We start from the raw sequence: 24,336 nt of genomic DNA, 5'->3' as shown, positions 1-24,336 counted from the left end.
ATGTAGAGACACAACCAATCACGAAGATAATTAGAATGCACAAGCAACCTTCTCTACGGAATTATCGAATTGCATCAAGAGCAAGTCTGTTGCTGATTCTAACTCTGTGAGAGCGATTTCTAATACGCGAAGAGAAGAAAACAATGGCCAAATTCTCTACTATTTGTTCCCTCACTCACCATACTATCACGAACCTAGCCTCAACGACTATTTTTCCTATGCTGATCTCAAAAAGATACACCAGAGATACATATTTCACTCGAATAAGAGTGTCATCGCCGTAACTGAAGCCTATTTTGAGACCATGGATAAATCATTCTATAAGTAAGGTATCGAAAAGTCAGAAAAGAACGATTGTATTGCATTGTATTCCTAGTTAGTGCCTGGACTTGGACTTGTCCCGTGTTGGCGGTTCAATGCATAGGACACTGGTCTTACAAGCCGTCGTATGTTCGAGACCCGGTCTGGAAGGATTCTTTGTGTCAGTAGGATCGTAGCACCAGCCATGCTATGGTTCTGTACACTCTGAATCGGCTGCGAAGTCTGTTGAAACAGAAGGTCAAATTCCATTACAGGAATGTAATACCAAGGTTTTACTTTGCTTGGACTTTTAATGGATGGATGGATGGATGTGTTAATGTAGTGTTTACACTATTGCTGGCAAAATTTAAAAAAAAAGAATAAAAATAAAATATGTCTTTTAAATATTTAAATCATTATTCCTCGTTTTGATTTTAAACCTCTTCATACGAACGAATGCTTTCAACTGAGAAAAACATGAAACACGTAATACATCTTGAATTTCTTCACCAGCATCGCTTGCCAGCATGAAATTCAGAACGTTCAGGAATTTTCATGCTGGCAACAACCAGCAGCTGCAAGCATTTACATTATGCTGGTAGCGTGCTGGCAGCCAGCAGAAGTGTAAACGGGGCATAACAACCTGCTCTACGGCAGTATCGAACCGCACAGAGTGTAAATCGATTCGATACTGAATCTTGTTTTGCGTAAGTGATTTTCTTAAATGCGAACTCACTCATTGAAGAGCAGAAATCATACGGAAACAGTGAGCTTATGTATACGAAACTGTCTTATCTGTTGGAGGAAATTATACATTGTTCATTACTAATTGAAGTTTTGATCACCAATTATCTAAAATATAAACGATTTATTAATTTTAGTTGGTTTGACGTAAAGCCGCCATAACTAAGTTCAGGTTTGCAATGACTGAGCGGAAACATATATAGGAAAAACCAAATGAATGAAAAACTAACAGAAAACATGATTTATTTGAAAAAGTCCAGCCAGCAACTGGCACCATTAAAGAAGTTGACAAGCGATTATAAATACACTCTCCTACTCAGTGCTTGAGCGGAAAATAGGTATAAAGCGAGAAGACTAGTGTTTGATGGACAGAGAAGATGTTTGGATGTATGGTATCGGTTGGGTGACGGCCAGGATGTAGACCATGTTCGATGTACGTTCTACCATGTCTGTCTGACGTTTTAGAGTGTCTATCACAAGTTTCAGAGTGGCGAAATGGTAGCGCGTATGTACGGAACGCATAAGAACGTTCTGTTAGTTTTTCATTCATTTGACTTCTCCAACATACCACCCCCATTCTGGTTTTCGTTCGAATCGGATTGTTTCGATCGAATACGAAATTTGGCATTCTGCAACTCGATCGAGTTCGAGTTTTCCATAGAAAAGCATCGCTCGATCGAATTAGAGAATGCAAATTTTTACCTTCGTTTGACAAAATCCGAATCGATCGAAACACAGAATAGGGGTGTATGTTTCCGCTAAGTCATTGCAAAACTAAAATATAAAGATTTATCTACTAGAATCGATGCGTAGGAATATTTCCAAGCCGTATCTGTAATGACATCAAAAATCAGTTAAGAAATGGTTGAGATGTAGATATTCAAAACCTGACCACTATCTGTATGGTTTTATTACCTGTATTTTGAGTTTTTACCTCGGTATAGAAAACAAAGGTGTAGACCTACGTCAAAAGATTTTGAGTGATTTTATTAATGTGAAGATACAGTCTGTTACATAAGAGCGTGGTCACGATTACTCGCGATCGGTAAAGTGGAATGGTGTGTTTTTTTTTAACACAGAGGGCCGTAGTATCCTTGACGCAATGCGAGAATAAATCAGCTGACTATTGTTTACAATTAGATTTGAGCATTTTTCCAAAATTAGTACGCGTTTCTAAGCAGTTTTTTTTGTGCTCGCACCCGAAAGGTCCCAAAATGACCCAAGCTGCAGCGGCGAAATACATGCAAAAGTCGAAATAGTTTGTGAGTAAGTGGGTGAATCGTTATAAAGAGGTGAAAAATGTCGACGACTTTCCAAAACGCGGCTCTGTCGGTGTATTGTCGAAAAAAAGATAAAAAAGTGATAAAGTTTGTGGTCTGTTTTTGGGGAATCCGACATTACATTTACGCGAAGGTGCTTAAAAATTGACCAAAAAAGGTTTACCAATAAAAAATTGAGTGAAATTATTTGTCACACATGCATTTGCTGATCTCGGCGAACTGTGTCGTGTGGTATATGGAAGTTATGTTCTTCCTGCATTTATTGTTGTAAGTAGTTTAAATCAATATAATCATGTAATTACTTTCAACTCGAAAATGCCATATTCGAACGATGATGTTGCCAAAAACGAACCGTGCTAAAATCGGTCCGAGGCAAATTGTCATGAAAAAGGATGCTGTACACAGTCTTTTTGGTACTTAGAAACAATTGTATGTAACAGTATAAAAAATCGTGATTCACGTTGCTCCCAAGCATTGCTTTGTCATACAGCGCTCGAAACTCCTACTGCTGGAATAAGGGGAAGCGTCGCTTACACAAAAATGTCGATATCTCCGTTGAAAATGGACGGATTTTAACAATCTATGGCTTGTTGGTAGCTATTACCGTGTGGAATCTAAGTATAGAAACATATTCTGTTTTCGAGGTCAAGTGTGACAGATACTGTCAAAAAACTGGAGATTTTGACATAAATCTACGTATAACTGAAAAAGTAAACATCCGATCTCAAAACCATTGAATAGCGTTTTGGGTGACGGGGAGACCTTTCATTTGACTAGTTTGATCAAAATCGCCATCTCTGAGATCTCGACCTCCTAGGTGACAACACACATACAGACACACACACATACACACACGGACATTTGTTCAGTTCATTGAGCTGAATCGATTGATATATGACATTCGGTCCTCCGGGTGTCGGAAAATTTTTCTAAAGTTTGAGCGAATTCTATACCTATATATATATATATATATATATATATATATATATATATATATATATATATATATATATATATATATATATATATATATATATATATATATATATATATATATATATATATATATATATATATATATATATATATATATATATATATATATATATATATATATATATATATATATATATATATATATATATATATATATATATATATATATATATATATATATATATATATATATATATATATATATATATATATATATATATATATATATATATATATATATATATATATATATATATATACAAGGATGGCTTTTATCGTATCAAAGAATGCTCACTCGCAACTCTTCCACGATTAAATCGGTGCCATCAAAGAGAATCGGAAATCATCGCAACAACAAAAAAACCGGCATGGTACATTTTACATAGAATAGACACTAGTGCGAGAGCGAATTTCTCTCGGTGAACCGTCTGAGAATCAACGGCTAGCACGCTGCTGTGGGGATTCTCTCTGAAGCAACAAACGGTCGCTTATTCTCGTTTCGCGATCCGATTCTGTATGGGCAGTGGATAATTGCGATAGAATCATTTTACTATTGCCGCTTATTCAAACTATGTGCTTATAACCTTTGTATAAGTTGTGTCAATGAAAATATCTGTGAATGCTCCACACAAGGGTTTTTAAATATTGCAACCTAGTATGAGAATCATCAAGTCGAATCATCGATTCGATTTTCTGCGATAATTGTGAACTTGCGATTCTCTCTTGGGAAATTCCACTCAGCAACGATCACTATCAGACTGTAATTTTTTTAAGGGCCATGAAATATTCAGAATATGAAGTGGAGCGAAGAAATGTAGAAAAATTCTCTCGAGGTTCATGCATTGAGAGACTCGAATTCTTGTAGCATCTTCTACCGGATTGAAAATGTTGTATACAATATAGATAAAAATCGAGCAGCTTCTGTCAAATTTTCAGCAATCACCAACACTGTATATATATATATATATATATATATATATATATATATATATATATATATATATATATATATATATATATATATATATATATATATATATATATATATATATATATATATATATATATATATATATATATATATATATATATATATATATATATATATATATGTATATATATATATATATATATATATATATATATATATATATATATATATATATATATATATATATATATATATATATATATATATATATATATATATATATATATATATATATATATATATATATATATATATATATATAAAGGTAAAAAGAAAGTATTTGCAGACATTTGATCGCAAATAATTTGAAGATTGAAAGTACATTGCAAAAACCGATGTTGAGTGAAAAACATGTGCAAAAACGTGACCTTGAAAAACGTTTGGGCTCAAATGAAGATGAAGCTGAACTGTAATTCGAGTCAGTTTCAAATCTGGTTTTTATATCGGGTCCGCTTTCATCTCCGCTGCTAAGCGCGAATTCAACACATTTTCGTGAAAAGTGTTTCTTAGGCTGTGAACCATTTCCCGGTAATTTTAACTTTTGGTTGAAATCTGACACTTGAGTAATTATTTTGTGTCGACTAGTTAAATTTAACTAAAACTGCGGCCCAAAATTCAAAATTTGACGGACGAAAAATTATTTGGGTTTATTTTCCACTGGAAATAATTTTAACTAAAGAATTAATATTTGCAAGATTTTCAGTGTTGGAAAATAACCATCGATCTGTCAAAAATAACCATGCTAACTACGCTAACTACCCAATCGCAATCTGCGATTTAAAAAAATGAATATTCGGATTGCCTTCAAAAAATTTTTCGAACATGCAGCTATGTAATAATTTTTTCATATTTCTAATTATTTTTATTAAGTACCTACTTATAACAAATTGATTTCTGTTCCGTAGTCATTGTAACTCAGCAGGTCGGTAGTCTACTCCGTATAAGTGAAAACCGCTATCACAAAATATTCTATAATAAAATTGGGCTCCTTCTTTACAATTCAATTTATATATGGCATCAGATTCCATTCTTTCCTTTGCGTTCTGTTCCACTGTTTCTGTGGAGGACAGAACTTCTCGCAAAGTAGCACTTTGTATGAGTTTGTATTTTAAAAGCACTTCCATATGTTACCTGAGTGACTTACGCTTATAGTTGGGCCCTTTCCAAATTGTTCCTTTTCAGTTGGAATCCATTCATCTCGACTCATTGAGCATTCATGCACAAAAGAAGTTTTATAAAAAATTATGCGTCATCTATTTACCGAACGAGTTTCAAAAACACCTATTGGTATCATACAACATTCAAACATGTCTCAAAATGATTTACAGTCATACGGCGGCCAGCATCGTTAATAATACTATAATGAGAAATTACTTATCGTGTAATCTTATGTAGACTATCATACTAAAACATAACATTCTCTCCGTTCCGTAGGTCCTTATTGTGATAGTGTTGGGGGAAAGAAAGGATAAGAATTTGCACTGGATTGCTGTGCCTGTGTCATTTCAGCAGCAGCGTCGGATGATTGGCATTTTGGGTTTCAGTACAGTGGAAAGGAGAAGGGCGGAGAATATCACTTTCCGTCTAAAAATACTTCCGGTTCGCAAGCAATATACGCTTCGTATGGCACTTTTGATCTTAATTAAGCCTCCTCAAGGAAGTAACTTGTTCTTTTCAACGGATAGTAGCTGTGGTTTGGAGTTGTTGTTCATCTGCGCTTCGGCTTCCAACTGCTTTGATTTCTGTAATGATTTGATGCGTCCGGAAAAGTAGTCTTCAATTTCCTGTAGACTTTTGCCCTTCGTTTCCGGCAAACAGAGGTAGAAGAAAACAGTGCCTACAGAAGAAATCTTTTGTTATCTAGCAAATCCACAAACCATTACCGAAATACTTACCCAAAAACGAAATGCATCCGTATAGAATGAAGGCACCATGCCTCTCAAGCAAATGCGAGAGGAACGGGTAAGTTTTGACCACGATGAACACAAACGTATGTGCCATACAGGTGGTGAATCCTCCTACGATTCCTCGGACTTTCATGGGGTACAGTTCACCGATCATCACCCACGGAACTACCAGAAAGCCAAGCGTGCAAGTGATGGTGAAAACGAAAATACATGCTACTGGAAACCATGTGGCCGTTGGTGCGATCGGTGGATCAGCCGATTCCCAAGTCTTTTTGAAATACAAATATGTACCCAAGCCGATCATTGTGAATCCACATCCAATGCCGGATATAAAAGTCAGCGGTCGTCTACCGCACCTTCTCAGTAGGATGGCTGCGATGATTGTGAACACGAACCGAACAATGCCCAGCATAATCGTACAGGTGTATTTGTCCATGGTAGTACCCGAATCGCGAAAGATCTCCACAGCGTAGAATGTGATTGTGTTCACACCACTGAACTGGTACATCATGAAGTAGATTGTCAATATTGCGAACGGTTTCATACAGGACGGATGTAGCAGTGCTTGAAGTGTCTCCTTCGGTGTCAGCTTTTTCTTCTGGTTACTTTTCTGTGCAAAAGTTTGCAATTGATTAACCTCCCGTTCCAAATTGTAGGTCGAACCTCGAAGCATTGCCAGACTCTTTAACGCTTTTTCGGGTTTGTTCTTGGTTACCAGATAATTTGGAGTTTCCGGCATAAACAACATGAGGATGAAGGCAAAAACCGGAACACCAGCCGAAATAGCCGAAAGAATTTTCCACGTCGTAAAAGCACCGAGGGTGTACTGAAATAGCACCCCTAAGCTGATACCGGTCGAAGCCAATGCGCACAGCATCCCCCTCAGGTGAGGTTGCGTCACTTCTGAAGTGTACACACGAGCTGGAGCACCAACCATGCCGGAACCGAAACCCGTCAGAACACGGCCAGCGTAGATCATTTCTACACTCGTGGCACAGGAGATCATGATCCATCCAATAATTAGCGGGATTTCAGTCATCAGTAGGGCTTTCTTGCGTCCAAACTGATCCATCATGTAACCGCTCAGCAAACATCCGATCGGGGTTCCGATGGCCGACAGTGAGGCTAAAAATAGGAAAGGTAAATTGTTAGTCTGATATGTTAATGACCGAAAATCACTAAATGTAGGTTTTATTATACTTTAATGTCAACCCATATTCACTCCATATTATTTTTTTCAGGTTTCGTCTTCGACTCATAAGTACATTAATGCCACCTAACCGTTCATAAAGTGAATGCTATTTACATTTGCATTTTTCGCACCAAAATGCCATATCATCGCTGATGTGCCGAACGAAAGAAACTCTGCTATTCTATAACATTTCCTCAAGATTGAAACATTGTTGCCGGGTTTCTGAAATCGGCTATAAAATCGTTCTGGAATAAACAAATCAAACTACTAGTTGAAAAGTAGCAGTAATAAATGAAGAATCTTTTCACAATTGATTGTCTTGTTACCGACTATATATTCTTGAAGTAGATGCTTAATACAATGAGGTTGTCGCTCCCTCACTATAAGGAATTATCACAGCTCGATTCGCGTCTATCTTGTTTTTCTCATACAGGAAAATTATGTTCGTCGAGTTGATGTGTATGTCAGAGTTAGAAATAAACCCATTTTGGCACGAAACCGTGAAACAAGATATCTGATTGTGAATCAAAAAACCGAGCTTCGCGAATTAAAAACTTAAAAAAATTGAAAATAATGATATTTTTTAGATTGTGGGAACTGTGCATTACACGGCGTTGTTCTATTGAATTTGATTGGTTAAACTGCCACTTTTTATTTACTACGCTGCTAGCTTAGCAATGCATGAAACAACAATTGCAATTTTGCAGTTGTTGTGATCTGGGGATCTCATGAAGAGTGCCTTAGGCCCTTAGACTGCAGTTGAGTTTTACCTGAGACCCTTTAAGTTCGAAATTTCAAACTAAACTATTTCAATTCATAGGTTATGTAAATCGCTGCCCAAACAAACTTTTTTCTTTTCTTAAAAAATGAAAAGTATTTTGACGAATTCCACATTTATAAATATTTTTTTCGATCACTAACTTTGCACGTTATTCCAAATCAATTTAAAGTTGAAGTTAGAATTCAATATGATTTTCAAATGGATTGGTTTAATCTACTCTCGGTAGAAAAAATTCAGAATTGCTCGAATAAACGACATTTGATCGGAATCCCACGGACTTTTACGGACAAACAAATCGTCCAAGTCAAGGAAAATGAACTTTAATGCACTGTGTAATGCCATTAAACGTTGCATAGTGGATAAGAAGCCAATTAATTCGACTGCAGCAACGTATTCAATCCCACGAATCCGGTGGAAGACCAGCCCAATCAACACCAAAGGTGCCACCATCCAGATCATTGACCGAAGGAGCCAAGGCGAAGTCACCATCAGACAATGAAGACTTTTGTCCAAAACGCCTCCGAAAACAATAAATTTCGTTTTTTTTCTATAATTGCCGTCAATAATTATATTTTTTTCCATTTTAGCGAAATTTCTTGGGGTGCCGGTAACCGAATACCTTTTTTGAAATGGCCAAAAAATTATCACTTTACTAAATTGATAATAAAGTTTTTTCAACCTATTGAATCAACTTGGATTCTTATTAATTTGTTAGCTAGGGACTTTAGCTCTCCATTGATGTATATATGTCCGCATAATGTGCACTTAGTCAGAAGTTATAAGCTTAAAAGAAAAGGGTACCGGTAACCGAACACTTTCCCCTACTTATATTTCCAAAAATTTCACTGGAAGATTCTGTCAAGATTGTTTTTTTCTATCTTGAATAAAATAAGAAACTTTCTTTTGGTTTAAAATAACATAACATTTTCAATTTGTAAAAAGTTATGTCAAGTTAATAAGAATTTTACTTTATTTTGCATCGTCGCACTAAATGATTGAATACAATTGGCTCTATAGCTCTAGAACTGAAAGTCGGACCTGGATGAAATTAAACAGCAGCCTATGAGACTATAAGAACTTTTATATGAGCCTAAGTTTGTGGAAATCGATCAAATCATCGCTGAGAAAATTGAGTGAATCTCGTTCTAGAGTTTTGACCACTATTTCCATTACTTGGAACCAGTATAGCCGAAGTCGGTTCGTTTGGTAAGTAACTAATATAGCCCACAAATTATATAAGTTTTTAGCCAAATCTAGAAGAATTTTATCCCTTTTTTGCATCGTCGCTCTAAATGATGGTGTGCAATTTTAAACACACTTTACTCTATGAAAGCATGATGAAATTCAATAGCAACCTTTAGGACTGTGAGAGTTTTTATTTTGTGAGTGATATCATTTGACACATACTCGCACAGACACATACATTGCTCAGCTTGATGAACTGTGTCGAATGATATAGAACACTTAGCCCTCTGGGCCAATTCTAACTAGTCAATTTTTCAAGAGATTGCATAAACTTTTAAAATGAGAAGTGCAATAAGTGTACTTATTAAGAATTATTATCATGATTTTGTGATAATACTAACAAATAGGCACAAATTGAAAAAAAGATTTACAAATATACCTGAAAATCAAAATGTGGCAACCCTGCACGCTATACGAGATTGAACAAAGCACGCTGCGAACGGAGTAAAACCGGTCGTACCGTCGCGTACCAGTTTTACATCGTCATTTTGAATGGTGATTTGAATGTTTTGATACTCATCGCCCTATAATTTCGGAACCGGAAGTCGGATCAGGATGAAATTGCACAGCATATTTAAAGACAATGAGAGCTTTGAAAAAATGCTCATAAAATTGAACATTTTCACTAATCGCACTGTAACAGCGGAACCGGAAGTCGGATATGGATCAACTTTTCTGGGACTTTTTTAAGAATTTTAAAACCTTTTATTTGCTTCTTAGTTTGTGAAAATCGGCTAAGAAATTTCCGAGAAAATTGATTGCACATTTTTTAATAAATTCGCACATATTTCCTTGTAATTCCGGAACCGGAAGTCGGATCCAAATGAAATTCAGGAAAATTGTATAAGGCCATAAGACCTTTCATCTGAGTCTAAGTTAGTGAAAAATTGGTTCAGCCATCTCTGAACAAATTGAGTGAAATTATGTCACACACACACACACACAGATATATATATATATATATATATATATATATATATATATATATATATATATATATATATATATATATATATATATATATATATATATATATATATATATATATATATATATATATATATATATATATATATATATAGAGAGAGAGAGAGAGAGAGAGAGAGAGAGAGGGATAGAGAGAGAGAGAGAGAGGCATTTCATGATCTCGAAGAATTCAGCCGAACGATTTATGACACTAGGCCTCCGGGACTCGATGGTAAAATAGGTTTTCACGGCGATTGCATAGCCTTTCCATATGAGAAAGACAAAAAATTTAAATAATAATATATTTTTAGATTATGGGAACTGTGCTGGCGTAGCAGCCTGCGATCGCAAAACAAATAATTTTTTTTGCTGAGTTTGATTGGTTAAACTGACACTTTTTATTTACTACACACTTTTAGATAATTTCACAGAATTCGGTAATATTTTATCGAATTTTCAACAGCTGAGCGTGCGGTAATGGAAATTTTGTTGACCTGTCAAACAACTACCGAACATTCAGTAAATTCAGCGGCTCGATAATATGTTTTTGGGTGAAATTAAAATTAAAAATTAATTTGAAAGGTTTTCGGATTTTCCAAATAAATACAACTTTTCATTTATTGATTACACATTTCTATTTTCGAAATGAGTATTCCTTGATTTTTTCACTGCAAAGTGTGAAAAAAAATTTAGCTCCAGGCGTCATTTTGGCCCAAACTTAAAATATGTTTGTGTTCATTCAGCGTATAATTGATATCAATGTCGAAGTTTGAAGTTTCATACTGCTCATCTGTAGGTGAGAAAACGTTCACTGTTTCCGCAAAAGTGGACATTTCAGTCGCAAGTGTTTTCACGCAATTACATGATATTCTGATGTTTGGTCTACGACTTACAGTGGTTTAAGTGATCGAATGTTATATTGGCCGACTCCAAATGAAGAAGAATAATATGGGAGAAATTACATTAAATGGATTTCGAATTGCAGCCTCACCGACCATATTCACCGTACATTGCCCTCAGCGACTACTACCTATTTGTAAACTTCAAAAAATGCTCCAAGGAAGAAGATGCAACTCCAACGAGAATGTCATTTCTGAAACAAACACCTATTTCAAGACAAAGGATAAATCGTTCTACAAGAAGTGTATTGGAGACTATGTTGATGAATAAAGTTGAGTTTTAACAAAAAAAAGTCAACATTTAGGGGTTTTTGGTTGCAAGGTAACCGCGGTTTGTGTAAAAAGCACATATTTCGTTTCGTTCTCTTCACGTTTCGCCTGCGGCTCATGAGTGCTTTAGCAGTTCAAATTTAATTGCCATGTTCACCTAGTAGTTCAATTTAAGCCTCTAAACAGACGCAATGTTTACACAATTTATGTAACACTTCAAGGATATTGAACCGATGATGAACCGAAGCCAAAAAAAGTTTTTCTTAGTCAGTCCCTGGACTTATTGATCCTCGTGTTATTTATGTAACGGAAAAATATGTTTCATTTCATAATTCAGACAAACTAGCGCATTTTACTGCTGTGAAATAAATGTGAAATTACACTACAGGTATGACATAACCTTTTGGTAAATGCAATCGAATATTATTGTATTCCAATACAGTGCAACAAAGTACTATTTAAGGTAACGCGATGACAAAAATGTAGTAGCAAAAAAAAACAAACTTGACAAAAATAGGCCCGACACCGTGTCTACAATAAAGTCCCATGGTCTGGTCTGGTTATTATTCCACTCGGGGCTACGCTGTTCGCGATAAAATGATCTATCCACTATGTTGACTTTATCGTGCAAAGACAACAACACGGATGAACCGCGTGGTTGGTTCAAAGTACTGATTGTGAGCTACTGAAGCACACATCACTTTTTCAACACATCAAGCGTGAGATATGGCTTCCCAGCCAAGCCATAGGCAACCGACAATCGTCCTGCCGTAGCAAAACAAGACAAAACAATTGTGACAGATATTTGTGATGAAATTGAAAACTGTCGAAATTAGAATCTTTCTTCCTATTGAAAACCGTTCATGATATGATGACTTCTCGGAAGGCAATCCGATTAAATAGAACTCCAGTATTATTCCTCTAATCTAATTTCGCACACAAATCCCAAAATGCCGTCATCATAACCAATTAAATCCTGAAGATGAATAAATTCCAAAAACTTACTAACTCAGGCCTGGCACATAATGTAGGTAGGGGTGGTTAGTTGTCAATGAAATACCAACTCGAAATCCTAAAGAAGTTTACAAATTTGCCGACAAAAAAAAAAACGACAGCATCTTTTGTATTTTTGCGAGAACTCATAGCTTTTGCTTTGCTGCTAGATAGACACATTCCCAAGTAATAATAAGAATTTGTTTGGCATTAAAAATGCCTTACTCTGCATTATACGGGCCCGGATGTCAATTAAATGTTTTCAGAATAGCCGCATAGTCTTTTTCTGTCATAATTTTGAACGCTAATAACTCAGTGTTCTGTAAATGGATTTATGTATTCTAACTACCTATCGATTCGGAAGCATTTAGCTTAAACATGTTTGGCAACGTCGTTTCAATATTTCAATAGCTATTGGAAAATTGGTCAAAATCGACCTATGTTTTCATTACCCATTAACAGCAGGGCAAATGATGTCATCCTAATGATTGTTCGTGCACGGCCGCCGGTTTCAATAGTTGGTCTGCACCATCTGTCTTATATAGTAGCAGATCGACTTCGTTCGGTATAGGGAGTATTTACGTCATGCAAGAAAAAGTATCGTTACTTTAAGTATCGCAATTTTAACTTTTATCGGCAGCCAGCCGCAAACAGCGATGCCAGATCTACGGATCCGCAAACAAAACCTAGGGAAATTGGATCGGAAATTTGAATTTCTCAACGGAGAACTACAGGAACTAGTTTTGTCTGGCGAACAAAACAAAAGCTTTCCACCGCGAGAGCTTCCGATATCAATATACGGAAATGACACTACTACTATCTGGCATCGCTGGTCGTAAAAGAAGCAGATAGCGTGTCACTCACTGGACGCTTGCTTTTCGGGGTGTGCGGATGTCATTTTATTCCATCTGCTGCACTTCGTGTTCGCATGAGTACGAGGTCTGTTCAAAAAGTTCCCGGAATTTTTTAATTGCGCGCGTCTGGAGAGTCCGGTGGTCAAAAAATTTTTTTTATTGTGTTGGTACATATGTATGTCCCTAATGTATGGTGAAATTTTCAGCTGTATTCATTGTTTACATTCTGTCTTGTAGCGGCTGGTGTAGACGTGTTTTTTTGAGCTCGGCGATTTTTGTTAGTTTGAACAATGGAAGAATTGAAGAGTCAAATAATTTGTATTAAGTTTTGCGTGACAAATGAAATAAAGTGTAACCGAAATGTTACAGAGAGCCTACGGTGAGTCTGCTATGAAAAAAACAAGTGTTTACGAGTGGTATAAGCGTTTCCAAGATGGCCGCGAAGACGTTGAAGACGACGAACGCTCCGGTCGACCCAAGACGTCAATAATCGATGAAAATGTGGGAAAAGTGGAAAAAATGATTATGGATGATCGCCGAATCACTATTAGAGAAGTTGCTGGCATGTTGGCATATCAGTTGGCTCATGCCATCATATTTTTTCAAATGTTTTGGGCATGAAACGAGTGGCAGCAAAATTCGTTCCAAAACTGCTGAATTTTTTGGCTAAAAACAAGACTTTAATCATGCCCCAACCTCCTTATTCACCAGATATCGCTCCGTGTGATTTTTTCCTGTTCCCAAAGTTGAAGAGACTTATGGAAGGACAGCGTTTTTCATCGATTGAAGAGATAAAGGCAGAATCGCTGAGAGTGCTACAGAACATTACAAAAAGTGACTATCAGGGGTGTTTTGAAGACTGGAAAAAACGCTGGGATAAGTGTATTATATCTAGGGGGGATTACTTTGAAGGGGACCATATAGATGTAAACGAATAAATAAATATTTTTTTAGAAAAATGAGAATTCCGGGTACTTTTTGAACAGACCTCGTATATTGAATCTGTTGATTCTACGGGAACTGGAAGCCAATTCAGAGCTTTCGTCGGTAAATTTTTGAACCTAATTTGAAGTGCTTGTATCTCGGTGATTTGTTGATGGATTTGCTACATTTATTATGTGTGCAGTGCGGCATTGTATGTTAAATATGTGTTCGTCTGTGTGGGTACTCACTGCATTGCAATTCGCTTCACCGGTTAGCGATTGGGTTGTTAGGATAAGCAAACAACGAATTGCACGAGAGCGGGGGAGGGGGGATTGTTGGATGAGTTGAGGAAAACTGAAACTGAACACTAGTGAATTATATTTTTTGAATTGTCACTAGTCAATCTAATGTTTTAAAAATATACGTGCGGCCCAGCAAATAGTTCTAGTTCCGGTGGTTACCATATGGGTTGCAGAAAACGCTTTACTTAATTACCGTAATTTTCTATTATTTCTAGATGAACATTAGATTAGGTTGTAATTGCGCTGGTCTTGAAGAGAAATCTATATTTACGAACGAAAGCCGAAGTTCACAAAAAAAAAAGAATATTATTATAAATACTTCTTGAACGCAGTTAACGATGAGATATTGGTAGCGTTAGTGTTTATTTGCCTATTTTCCAAATTTAAAGCTGTTGATGAGAAGGTTTCAAAACTGCATTTTTAATGTCATTGTGATCGGTCGTGTCTCGTACACAACCCTGTAATTTTTGCTTCGAAAATTTGCATATCAAACCGCAACACTAAAGAGAAAAATTTGAGTCAGTTCCTTCGTGAAAAGTTCTGAATCGGTTAACAATGTCGATTCAGCCTCTATCTGTCTTCTATCTTCTATCTTCTGCTGATCAACAAAGCATTACATCGTACGGCAACTTCGACTGGTATAAAATTGAAAAAAATTACTGCACTTAAAATGTATTGTTTTATTTTTATTGCATATTATACACTACCGGCACTCTTTGTATCGGGGTGATTGATGGAAATAAACATTCTACGTACACTTAGTCGATGCGTGTTCGCTGACATTGGCTTGAACACTTCGCCGATTTGCTGAATGATTTTCTTCATTCCTGCGGCACAAGAAGAATTTAACTTTCACATTTCAATCACGCTTCCTCTGTATGTAACGGCTTAGGGACCGTTCATAAACCACGTAGACCGCAATTTGACACTGACGCCCCATTGTAAACTTTCGTAGTGTATAGATTTTTCAGAATATTCACTCTCCTTAGACAAGATTCGACGTACCGTATGCGTGATAATATTTGAGTAATCTAAAAACCAAAAAATAAATTTGGGTGGGTATTATCAAAGACATAATCGGATTGACGCGAATACGAATAACACGATATTAACAGGTCAAAGATAGGATATATAAAACATTTAATAATTATAAGTTCAATATCAAACACATGACGAAAGTATAGGAAATATTAGAAATAGTTCTTTAGAATTACGTAGGCGCTATCCAATATAATAAACATTTACACTAAAGTTATATTTGTAAAATTTGTAAAAATTCTGTAAAGAATATTATTCCTTGTATCTAGAACCTAGAATCGTGCCCGCTACTATTAATATAATTTCGTTAATGTTTCAATTACGGCATTTCCTTTTGTTATCGCGATCGGTCGTTTGTTGTACACATCCCTATAATTATTTTAATAGTCTAATATGATTAAGATGATCGCTTGGTGGATGTTAGCATCCATCAGCACCTACTACATTAAAATTCAAAGAACGCATGGTAGTTTCCAATTGCGCAAGAGTGCAATTTAGTTGCTAAAGTGAAATTAAAGTTTACCTCTTTATAGGGCACCAGGTTACGTCAGTCTTAATTTTCGAAAAATACAGACTTTTATTTTCGATACTTTGCACCCCAGCTCCATATAAAGACAGATTTAAAGATTTTATCGTCTATTCGAAACGACACCTAGTATAAATATGTGTTCCACATCTATACTTTCATTTTCGCATTGCGTTTGAGCGTTGCCCGTCGTAAATAAATCTGTTAGGGACACCGCAAACTTTTTTCAACTACCATGTTTAAGAACCCATTTGCATTTGGTAAGAAATGGAGAAAATTCAAATAATTCTGTATGATGATCTGTGGGACTAAAAAGTGCCTTGAATTGCTATGACCTACGGGATTTGCATTTATGTTAAACTGAGATGGATCTTGGCGTGTACACTCGGTAAACTTATGTGAAATTCGATTCCAGGGGGAATCAGTAGGTGCAGCCGGAACTCACAATGAATGTCGACTCAAATTACGGACAACATAACTGAACAGCGGTGTTTTCATACAAAGCTTTCATTGTTACGAAAAATTTCAAAATCAAATCACTTTGAGAAACACCATGAAAACGATTTCATTTTAATTCTCCATCTTTTTCGATGTCCGTAGTTAATTTATACTCTCTGATGTGCGGAAAATGTTACAGTAAAAATGAAATTGCTTACAATTGTGATTTTGAAAGAAGTTACACAGATTTCAGCGAAGAAAATTTTTTGCTTCAACATCTTCTTGCTCTTAGCTGTTAAGCTTTTGTTTCCTGATACAGCGCTCTCTCCTGTTGACGGATTTTACTCTGAATGTCTTCCTTTTCCTCCTCATCTTTTATTCTTTTGTTTGGAGCAGGGAAAAGGGCACTGAAATTAGTTTCTGGCAAACTTGCTCTCCAACAGGCATAAAACCTCCTCATCTTTTACATCAACAGATTACAATCATCCAAATGACCCATTTTCCTAAATCTAGTGCCATTTCTTGATAACATCACGTGATAAATAAAAGTCGAAAGAATTGAAACATTTGTTAAAAATGCTGCACATGCTAGAAATGGGCTAGTTATATTCATAACTAGTTCCAACATAGGAAATCCGAAAAAAAACAATTGGATCGAAGATTACGTCGTCAAATGTCGAATTGTAACAATTGCAATAGCTCGCGTCTGAAGTAGGTCTACCACAAAACTAGCCTTACAAACATCACGACGGACAGATAACTAATCGAGACCAATCAGTTTGCAGCGGTCATGGTAACTCGGTAAGTTTAAAGGACATCTCCATGGAAGACGTCGGAGAGCGACTCGAACATATTTGCGTAGAATCGCTTCAATGCGTTGGATATCGTTTTGGCAATAAAGTGATCAGATAACAGTAGTATATTCGAGAGTTGAGTGAACTAAAGTGCAATACAGAGTCTTCAAGCAATGTACATCAGAGAATTCTTTAGTAACACGGAAAATATATCCTAATAGCTTTGAGGCTATGGAAATAGTAAACTCAATATGCTCCTTAAAATTTAACTTTTTAATTTAACAGAAGAACACCCAAGTCCTTAATAGTCGAACTTGAATACAGACTTTTTGCGATTAAAAGAGATGACGATGACGAATTTAAAATCATTTTGTTGATGTTACACCAATTCGTTAAATTATCCAACTATTCTTGTAGAAACTCTGAGTCAGCCGCAGATTTGTTTATATGAAATATTTGAAAGTCATCGATGAACGATAGTTTCATACACTTGATCGAACAATTTCGATCGTTGAGATACAATAAAAATATAAACGGTCCAAGGTGACTTCTTTGAAGAACTTCATAGGTAACAGCAAATGGTGAGGTTGTACAGTCTCCTATTTTCACTATCATTTCGTGACCAATTAGATATTATCGAAGCCAATTCAAATTGAGTCTCAGATATGTAGTCAGAGCAACTATGTGTTATAGAGTCCAGAACTGTAATTCCATACAGCTTCGATATAGCGCACAAAGCAGCAATTCCACGGTAGTTGGAAACTTTTGTAAACTAAAAACACATAGGATTTCTTCCGTATTTCAGGAAAAATTCCAGAACGCAAAGAGCAATTGAAAATGTTAGATAGCGGAATCAACAAGCTATTAGAACAATTACTTATCATCACAGATGAAATCCCGTCGGGCCCAGCACTAGATGAACATTTTAACTTTTTTTTGCCCAACTCGAGATCGTAGAGCATAAAATGGAAGTTTTGTGCATCAAAAAAAATTTTCGATTTTGGAAATTTCATGTACTCCCCCCTATGGTGCTTTTTCAAGATCGATAATTGTCAAACCTTTACCACCGGGCAGCACCCCTTAAGCATGTCCGATTTAGGTCAAATTTTGCATGAAGGCTTTTTTCGAGGTGCATAAACTTTTGAGCACTAGAACTTTACGAAAATAGAGTTGATCCCAAAATTTTGGCACCCTTATATATACAAGAGCGGTAAAAATCAACGTGTTTTGTCGGTTACGTCACTTATACCATCATATATCTGGAACCAAAAGTCACAACCATTTGATCTTCGAACTTGATCAACGGCCCGACAGTAGCTTTCAAACGAGCCCAAGTTTGTTAAAATCGGATCAGCCATCTCTGAGAAAATTGAGCGCGTTCAAATACAACGCTTTTTGTCGGTTACGTCACTTATACAATCATATCTCCGGAACCAAAAGTCACAGCCATTTTATCTTCGAACTTGATCAATGGCCCGCCAGTAGCTTTCAAACGAGTCCAAGTTTGTTCAAATCGGTTCAGCCATCTCTGAGAAAATTGAGCGCGTTCAAATACAACGCTTTTTGTCGGTTACGTCACTTATACAATCATATCTCCGGAACCAAAAGTCACAGCCATTTTATCTTCGAACTTGATCAATGCCCCGATAGTAGCTTTCAAACGAGCCCAAGTTTGTTAAAATCGGTTGAGCCATCTCTGAGAAAATTGAGCGCGTTCAAATATCTTCGAAAAGTGCACACACATACACACATACACACACACACACATACACACACACATACACACACACATACACACACACACAGACATTTTCCGATCTCGTCGAGCTGAGTCGAATGGTATATAACACTATGGGTCTCCGAGGCTCCGTTCGAAAGTCCAGTTTTTCCAGCAATTCTAATACCTTTCTATAGAGAAAGGCAAAACAGCTAATAATATTAACATACATGCTGCGATGAATAATATTTATAATGATAAGAAAAACATGTCCAATCACAAAGCGTGCTCTGCAGTTGATTAATATTACTCTATTTAGTTTGAATATCAGAAGTAACTGGAGTGCATTCAAACGCTGCGCTCCTGTAACTTATATAAATCAAATTCATGTTCAATTGCATAATATTGGATTTAATCTAAATAGTTCATGAGCGTCATCATCAGCATCAAACAGCTGGAAGTAAAACGAAATCTTTGTCGCTATAATCACTACTTGGAAAACCCATTTATTGGCACAATTGTATTTAAACAAGTCCACAGCCAAGAAAAGTAATTAAACAAGTCTCAGAAAATACAACTGCGAAAAAATGTAGGGTTTAATATTCCTAAAAAATTGTATAAATGTTATATCGTGATCTGGGAGTTATCGGAGAGTTGATTAGCACAGGCTGAGAACGTACGTTCATCTCTGCCGCGGTACATATAAGCGCGAACGAGTTTTTGTGAGAGCCGCTAAAGCTCTTCGCCTGCGTAAGGTTGTCTTCTGAGAATGAGAATAAAAAGACAATTCCCAAAATTTAAAAATTATTCACAATTTTAGTTTTGTTACCCAATTTTTTAATTCTCGCTGTTCGAGGGGCTGGAGTCCACTACGAGATTGATAGTACCTATTAGCTCTCTCCGGACAGTACCAGCCTAGATGCCGTGTGGAATCCGGCGGAAAAAATGAACCAAGAATAGATCCACTGGGTTCCTGGTTCCATGTCGTAAAAGGCGACAGTTGCAGGAGTTTCTTTTTCCTTTCAGTTATCAGATATTTTCAATGTTTCACTTCTGATTACTCTATTTTACTAAATTATCTCTTCATTCAACCTGTCAATTTTCGTCTTCGAAAAAAAGGTTTATTTGGAATGTTTTCTTCTCCCATGTTATTGATTGTCTGTCAGGATTATGAATTGAATGATAAAAAAATTAATAATCTAAAAATATTGCGCAAATCTGTTGATATTACAAAGTTAATAACAGAGATAACATATATCGATATATTGAACACGTAGTAAAAAATCACTTGATATTAATATTTCAAGCAATAAATTGATATTTTTCTCGATAGCCGGCTGCCCAGATCAACCAATATAACCAATTAATAATTTTAATAAGTAATAAAAAACCCTTCTTAATCCACCTAGTGGTGTGATAATGCCTTTCTCTTTTTTGTAATCAGTGATGCTAATCTAAAAAAAGCCTTCTTAGTCCACTTAGTGGAATTTTCATATATCTTGAAAAATCACCATAGGGGGGAGTACATGAAATTTTCGAAATCGAAAAAAAATTTTTGATTCCAAAAGGCTTAGAATTGCATTAAACGTCGAGATTTAGTGTCATCTCGAAAAAAAATTTTTTTTTAAAAGTGGACTTTTTGGGACTTAAACTTTTGAGCACTAGAACTTAACGAAAATAGAGGTGATCCCAAAATTTTGGCACCCTTATATATATAAGAGCGGTAAAAATCATCGTGTTTTGTCGGTTACGTCACTTATACAATCATATATCTGGAACCAAAAGTCACAACCATTTGATCTTCGAACTTGATCAATGTTCCGACAGTAGCTTTCAAACGAGCCCAAGTTTGTTAAAATCGGATCAACCATCTCTGAGAAAATTGAGCGCGTTCAAATACAACGCTTTTTGTCGGTTACGTCACTTATACAATCATATCTTCGAAACCAAAAGTCACAGCCATTTGATCTTCGAACTTGATCAATGGCCCGACAGTAGCTTTCAAACGAGCCCAAGTTTGTTCAAATCGGTTTAGCCATCTCTGAGAAAATTGAGCGCGTTCAAATATCTTCTAAAAGTGCACACACATACACACACACATACACACACACACACATTTTCCGATCTCGACGAACTGAGTCGAATGGTATATAACACTATGGGTCTCCGAGACTCCGTTCGAAAGTCGGTTTTTCCAGCAATTCTAATACCTTTCTATAGAGAAAGGCAAAAATAAAGCGGAAATAATAAAGAATAATAAATAATGATTTTTTTAACAACTGTTTAGAATATGTCAATGCAATGAATCAACTATTTTGTCTAAATCCTATTCACTCGTTTATTTTGTAACACGTAATTTCATTTATTAAAAATAGGTAAGTTTTTAGTCGTTACGCGATAGTATTTCAAATCTTTCTTCAGTTTACTCGAATAAGAGCTGTGAATCAAGACTTTCCGGGACTTCAATATAGAATATTGTTGAAACGTTCACTCGGGAAGTCAGTGAGATTAGTGGTGCATCCGAGCATCTTGAAACCGGAACATACTGAGTCGCGCGTGAATAATACCAATACTTAAATTTTTACTTACAAATATACTACTCTCGTGACACTTGTGGAGTGCGCAGTAGTATATACGGCCTCTAGTAACAACAAGTGTTGGACTAACATCCCTTACCATTCCTTAGACGATCTACGTTCGGGCCTGGCCGGCGCCGGTACTGATCAATGAATTCTGGGATTACCAGAAGATGTACATTGAAGGATGATTTACCAGTCTCAGGTCGGATCATCTAGAAATTCCCTGTACAATTTCAGCTAATCCCGATCAGTAACGGAGTAGCAACCAGGGGTGGTCGCTCAAGCTCCAATTTTTTAATTCTCGCTGTTCGGTTTTTTTATTCACTATCGGAAATCTTAATTCACATTTTCGTGCGCAAAATGAGCTTATTTCCACCTCTGCTATGAATATAAAATTATTCACAATTACTGTGTCTCAACAACAAGAATGAATTTAAAGCGGTTACTACTTTGGTTTCTTTTAATAGGGAGTCAAAACGGAACCATGGATAGGTCGGTTTTAGACCATACTTTTTCAACACGACCAAATTGTTTACTACAAGCATTCATGTGAATTAAACGTCAACAGGTGTTTCAAATGAAAATACATAATTTAAGGCCTTCGTCCAGGTACCATGCGCGCGGGTGGTTTTAGGAAATTTTAGAAAACATCTTTGCGTTTCGCCTTCGGCTCGTCAGTGCTTAAAGCAGTTCAAGTAGAACTGCCATCTCCGCCTAGCAGTCCAACTTGAACCGCTAAACAGACGCAGATGGCAGTTCTACTTGAACTGCTTTAAGCACTGACGAGCCGAAGGCGAAACGCAAAGAAAGTTGAAACAAAATATGTGCTTTTTTGCACAAAACAAAAAACCCCTAAATGTTCAAACTCTGCGGCGAGCAGTAGCCAGTCGTCATTCGTTTACGCCCGAGACGTCAGATAGGATATGGCCAGGCACGTACCCAGAGGGGGGGGCCGAAGGGGCCCAGGCCCCTCCCGAAATCGAAATAAAGTAATTTCCATTTTGGAATTTTCAACTTTTATTTTCGGAATCAGGAACAAAAATGAGTTTTTTGGTTATCAACTAACAAGATGTGCTAATTAGAAGATAAGAATAAGAGTCGGGTTTCACAGTGATTACAATCAATGTCAAAATTAAAGGAAATGGTACTGGATGATCAGAAAGTGCCATGAAGATTAGTACTGAGCAAACATATCATAGTTTTAGCAAGATTCTGCGAATGAAAAAAATGTCCTGCCGCTGGATGTTGCACTTGCATACTCAGGATAAGAAAGATGAACGCGAGCACAATTCAGAAGCATGTTCGCCTATGCTGATGATGATGGTGTCGGTTGGTTACTGTTGACTTACTCCATTATTATACGCCAGAGAACAGGACATTACCGATTTCGGTAATATAAGTATAAGTGTGAATTATTGGAGCGATTGAAAATCGGTGTGGGCTCTGAGAAATTTATGTGAGTTCCGGTTGTGGAGTTTTGGATGCTACTAAGAAAATTGTTCTTTCATTACATCATCACTCCCAATTAGGAATTTAAATTTTATATTCATCACCCTATAAAATTTCAAATATATTAAAAATTTGAACTCGAAAAAAAGTCCGCGAACTCCATATTTTCTTCGAAGAATGAAGCACGGAATTGGTATAGCGAACAAAAAAAAGATCGCTGCAATTTAAAAAATCGGTAAAATTTTAGAAACGTCTTCTAAAAACGTGATTTTCAAAAGTCTACAAAAAAGTCTGCAACTGAAACATGTCTATAGCTAATTTTATAAATCTGCTGATTTACAAACAAATCTGCAGGCATCTCTGATCCAGACACGGAAGTTGATTCGATGAAATTAAATAGGATCACGTGGGATTATAAGGCACTTCATTTGAATATAAATTTGTTAAAATCAGCTTGACCATCTGTTCGACAAATAACCAACAAATTTGGCAAAACTAGAAGAGCTTACTGAATAGTTTCGAAATATTTGTTCCTTCTTACATCGTGGTTTATAAGAACACACCATTGAAATTGAAGGTTTTAATACTCATCACTCAGCTTTCCCGGAACTAGAAGTCGAATCCGAACTATGGGACTAGGACTAGAAGAAATGTAAAAATCGATCCCTTCCCTTTGACATATAGAAATTTTTGCTTAAATCTCTCATTGTCCAATCCGAAATATGTGAGTACATATTTACTTAAAATGGTACATACTTGCACTCACTCTTCAATAAAAAATAAAACAAAATATACTAAAGGCACAAGAATCATCACTTAGACGCATTATTTCTTATTTGTGGGCCCCTCTCGAAACGAAATCCTGGGTACGGGCCTGGATATGGCACCTAGTGTTATATCCTTAAAGGGTCACATAAGTAGTGTGGACTTTGCGTCTGCTTAGCGGTTCAAGTTGGACTGCTAGGCGGAGATGGCAGTTCTACATGAACTGCTTTAAGCACTGACGAGCCGAAGGCGAAACACAAAGAAAGTTGAAACAAAATATGTGTTTTTTTGCACAAAACAAAAAACCCCTAAATGTTCAATTTTAGAAAATTTGCCAACATCAAAAACCATTGAAAAGCTTTTATCTATCTGCAGGGCAAAAATGG

At 36.2% G+C, this 24,336-nt stretch overlaps 1 protein-coding gene across 1 annotated transcript in view; it reads right to left on the bottom strand.

Moving 5' to 3' along the window:
• Positions 1-5,140: 5,140 nt before the first annotated feature.
• Positions 5,141-24,336, bottom strand: part of LOC131436094 (facilitated trehalose transporter Tret1-2 homolog) — a 38,963-nt gene continuing 19,767 nt past the window's right edge. Inside the window, exons 3-4 of the mRNA XM_058604579.1 lie at positions 6,207-7,343; positions 5,141-6,148 (exon numbers count right to left, since the gene is read on the bottom strand). Of these exons, the coding sequence (XP_058460562.1) occupies positions 5,964-6,148; positions 6,207-7,343 (1,322 nt within the window). The 3' untranslated portion in view covers positions 5,141-5,963. The remainder of the gene's footprint in view (positions 6,149-6,206; positions 7,344-24,336) is intronic.

This window comes from Malaya genurostris, chromosome 3 (genome assembly GCF_030247185.1).
Source record: "Malaya genurostris strain Urasoe2022 chromosome 3, Malgen_1.1, whole genome shotgun sequence".
NCBI classification, from domain to species: domain Eukaryota; kingdom Metazoa; phylum Arthropoda; class Insecta; order Diptera; family Culicidae; genus Malaya; species Malaya genurostris.
This window is presented reverse-complemented; position numbering and strand designations above follow the sequence as displayed.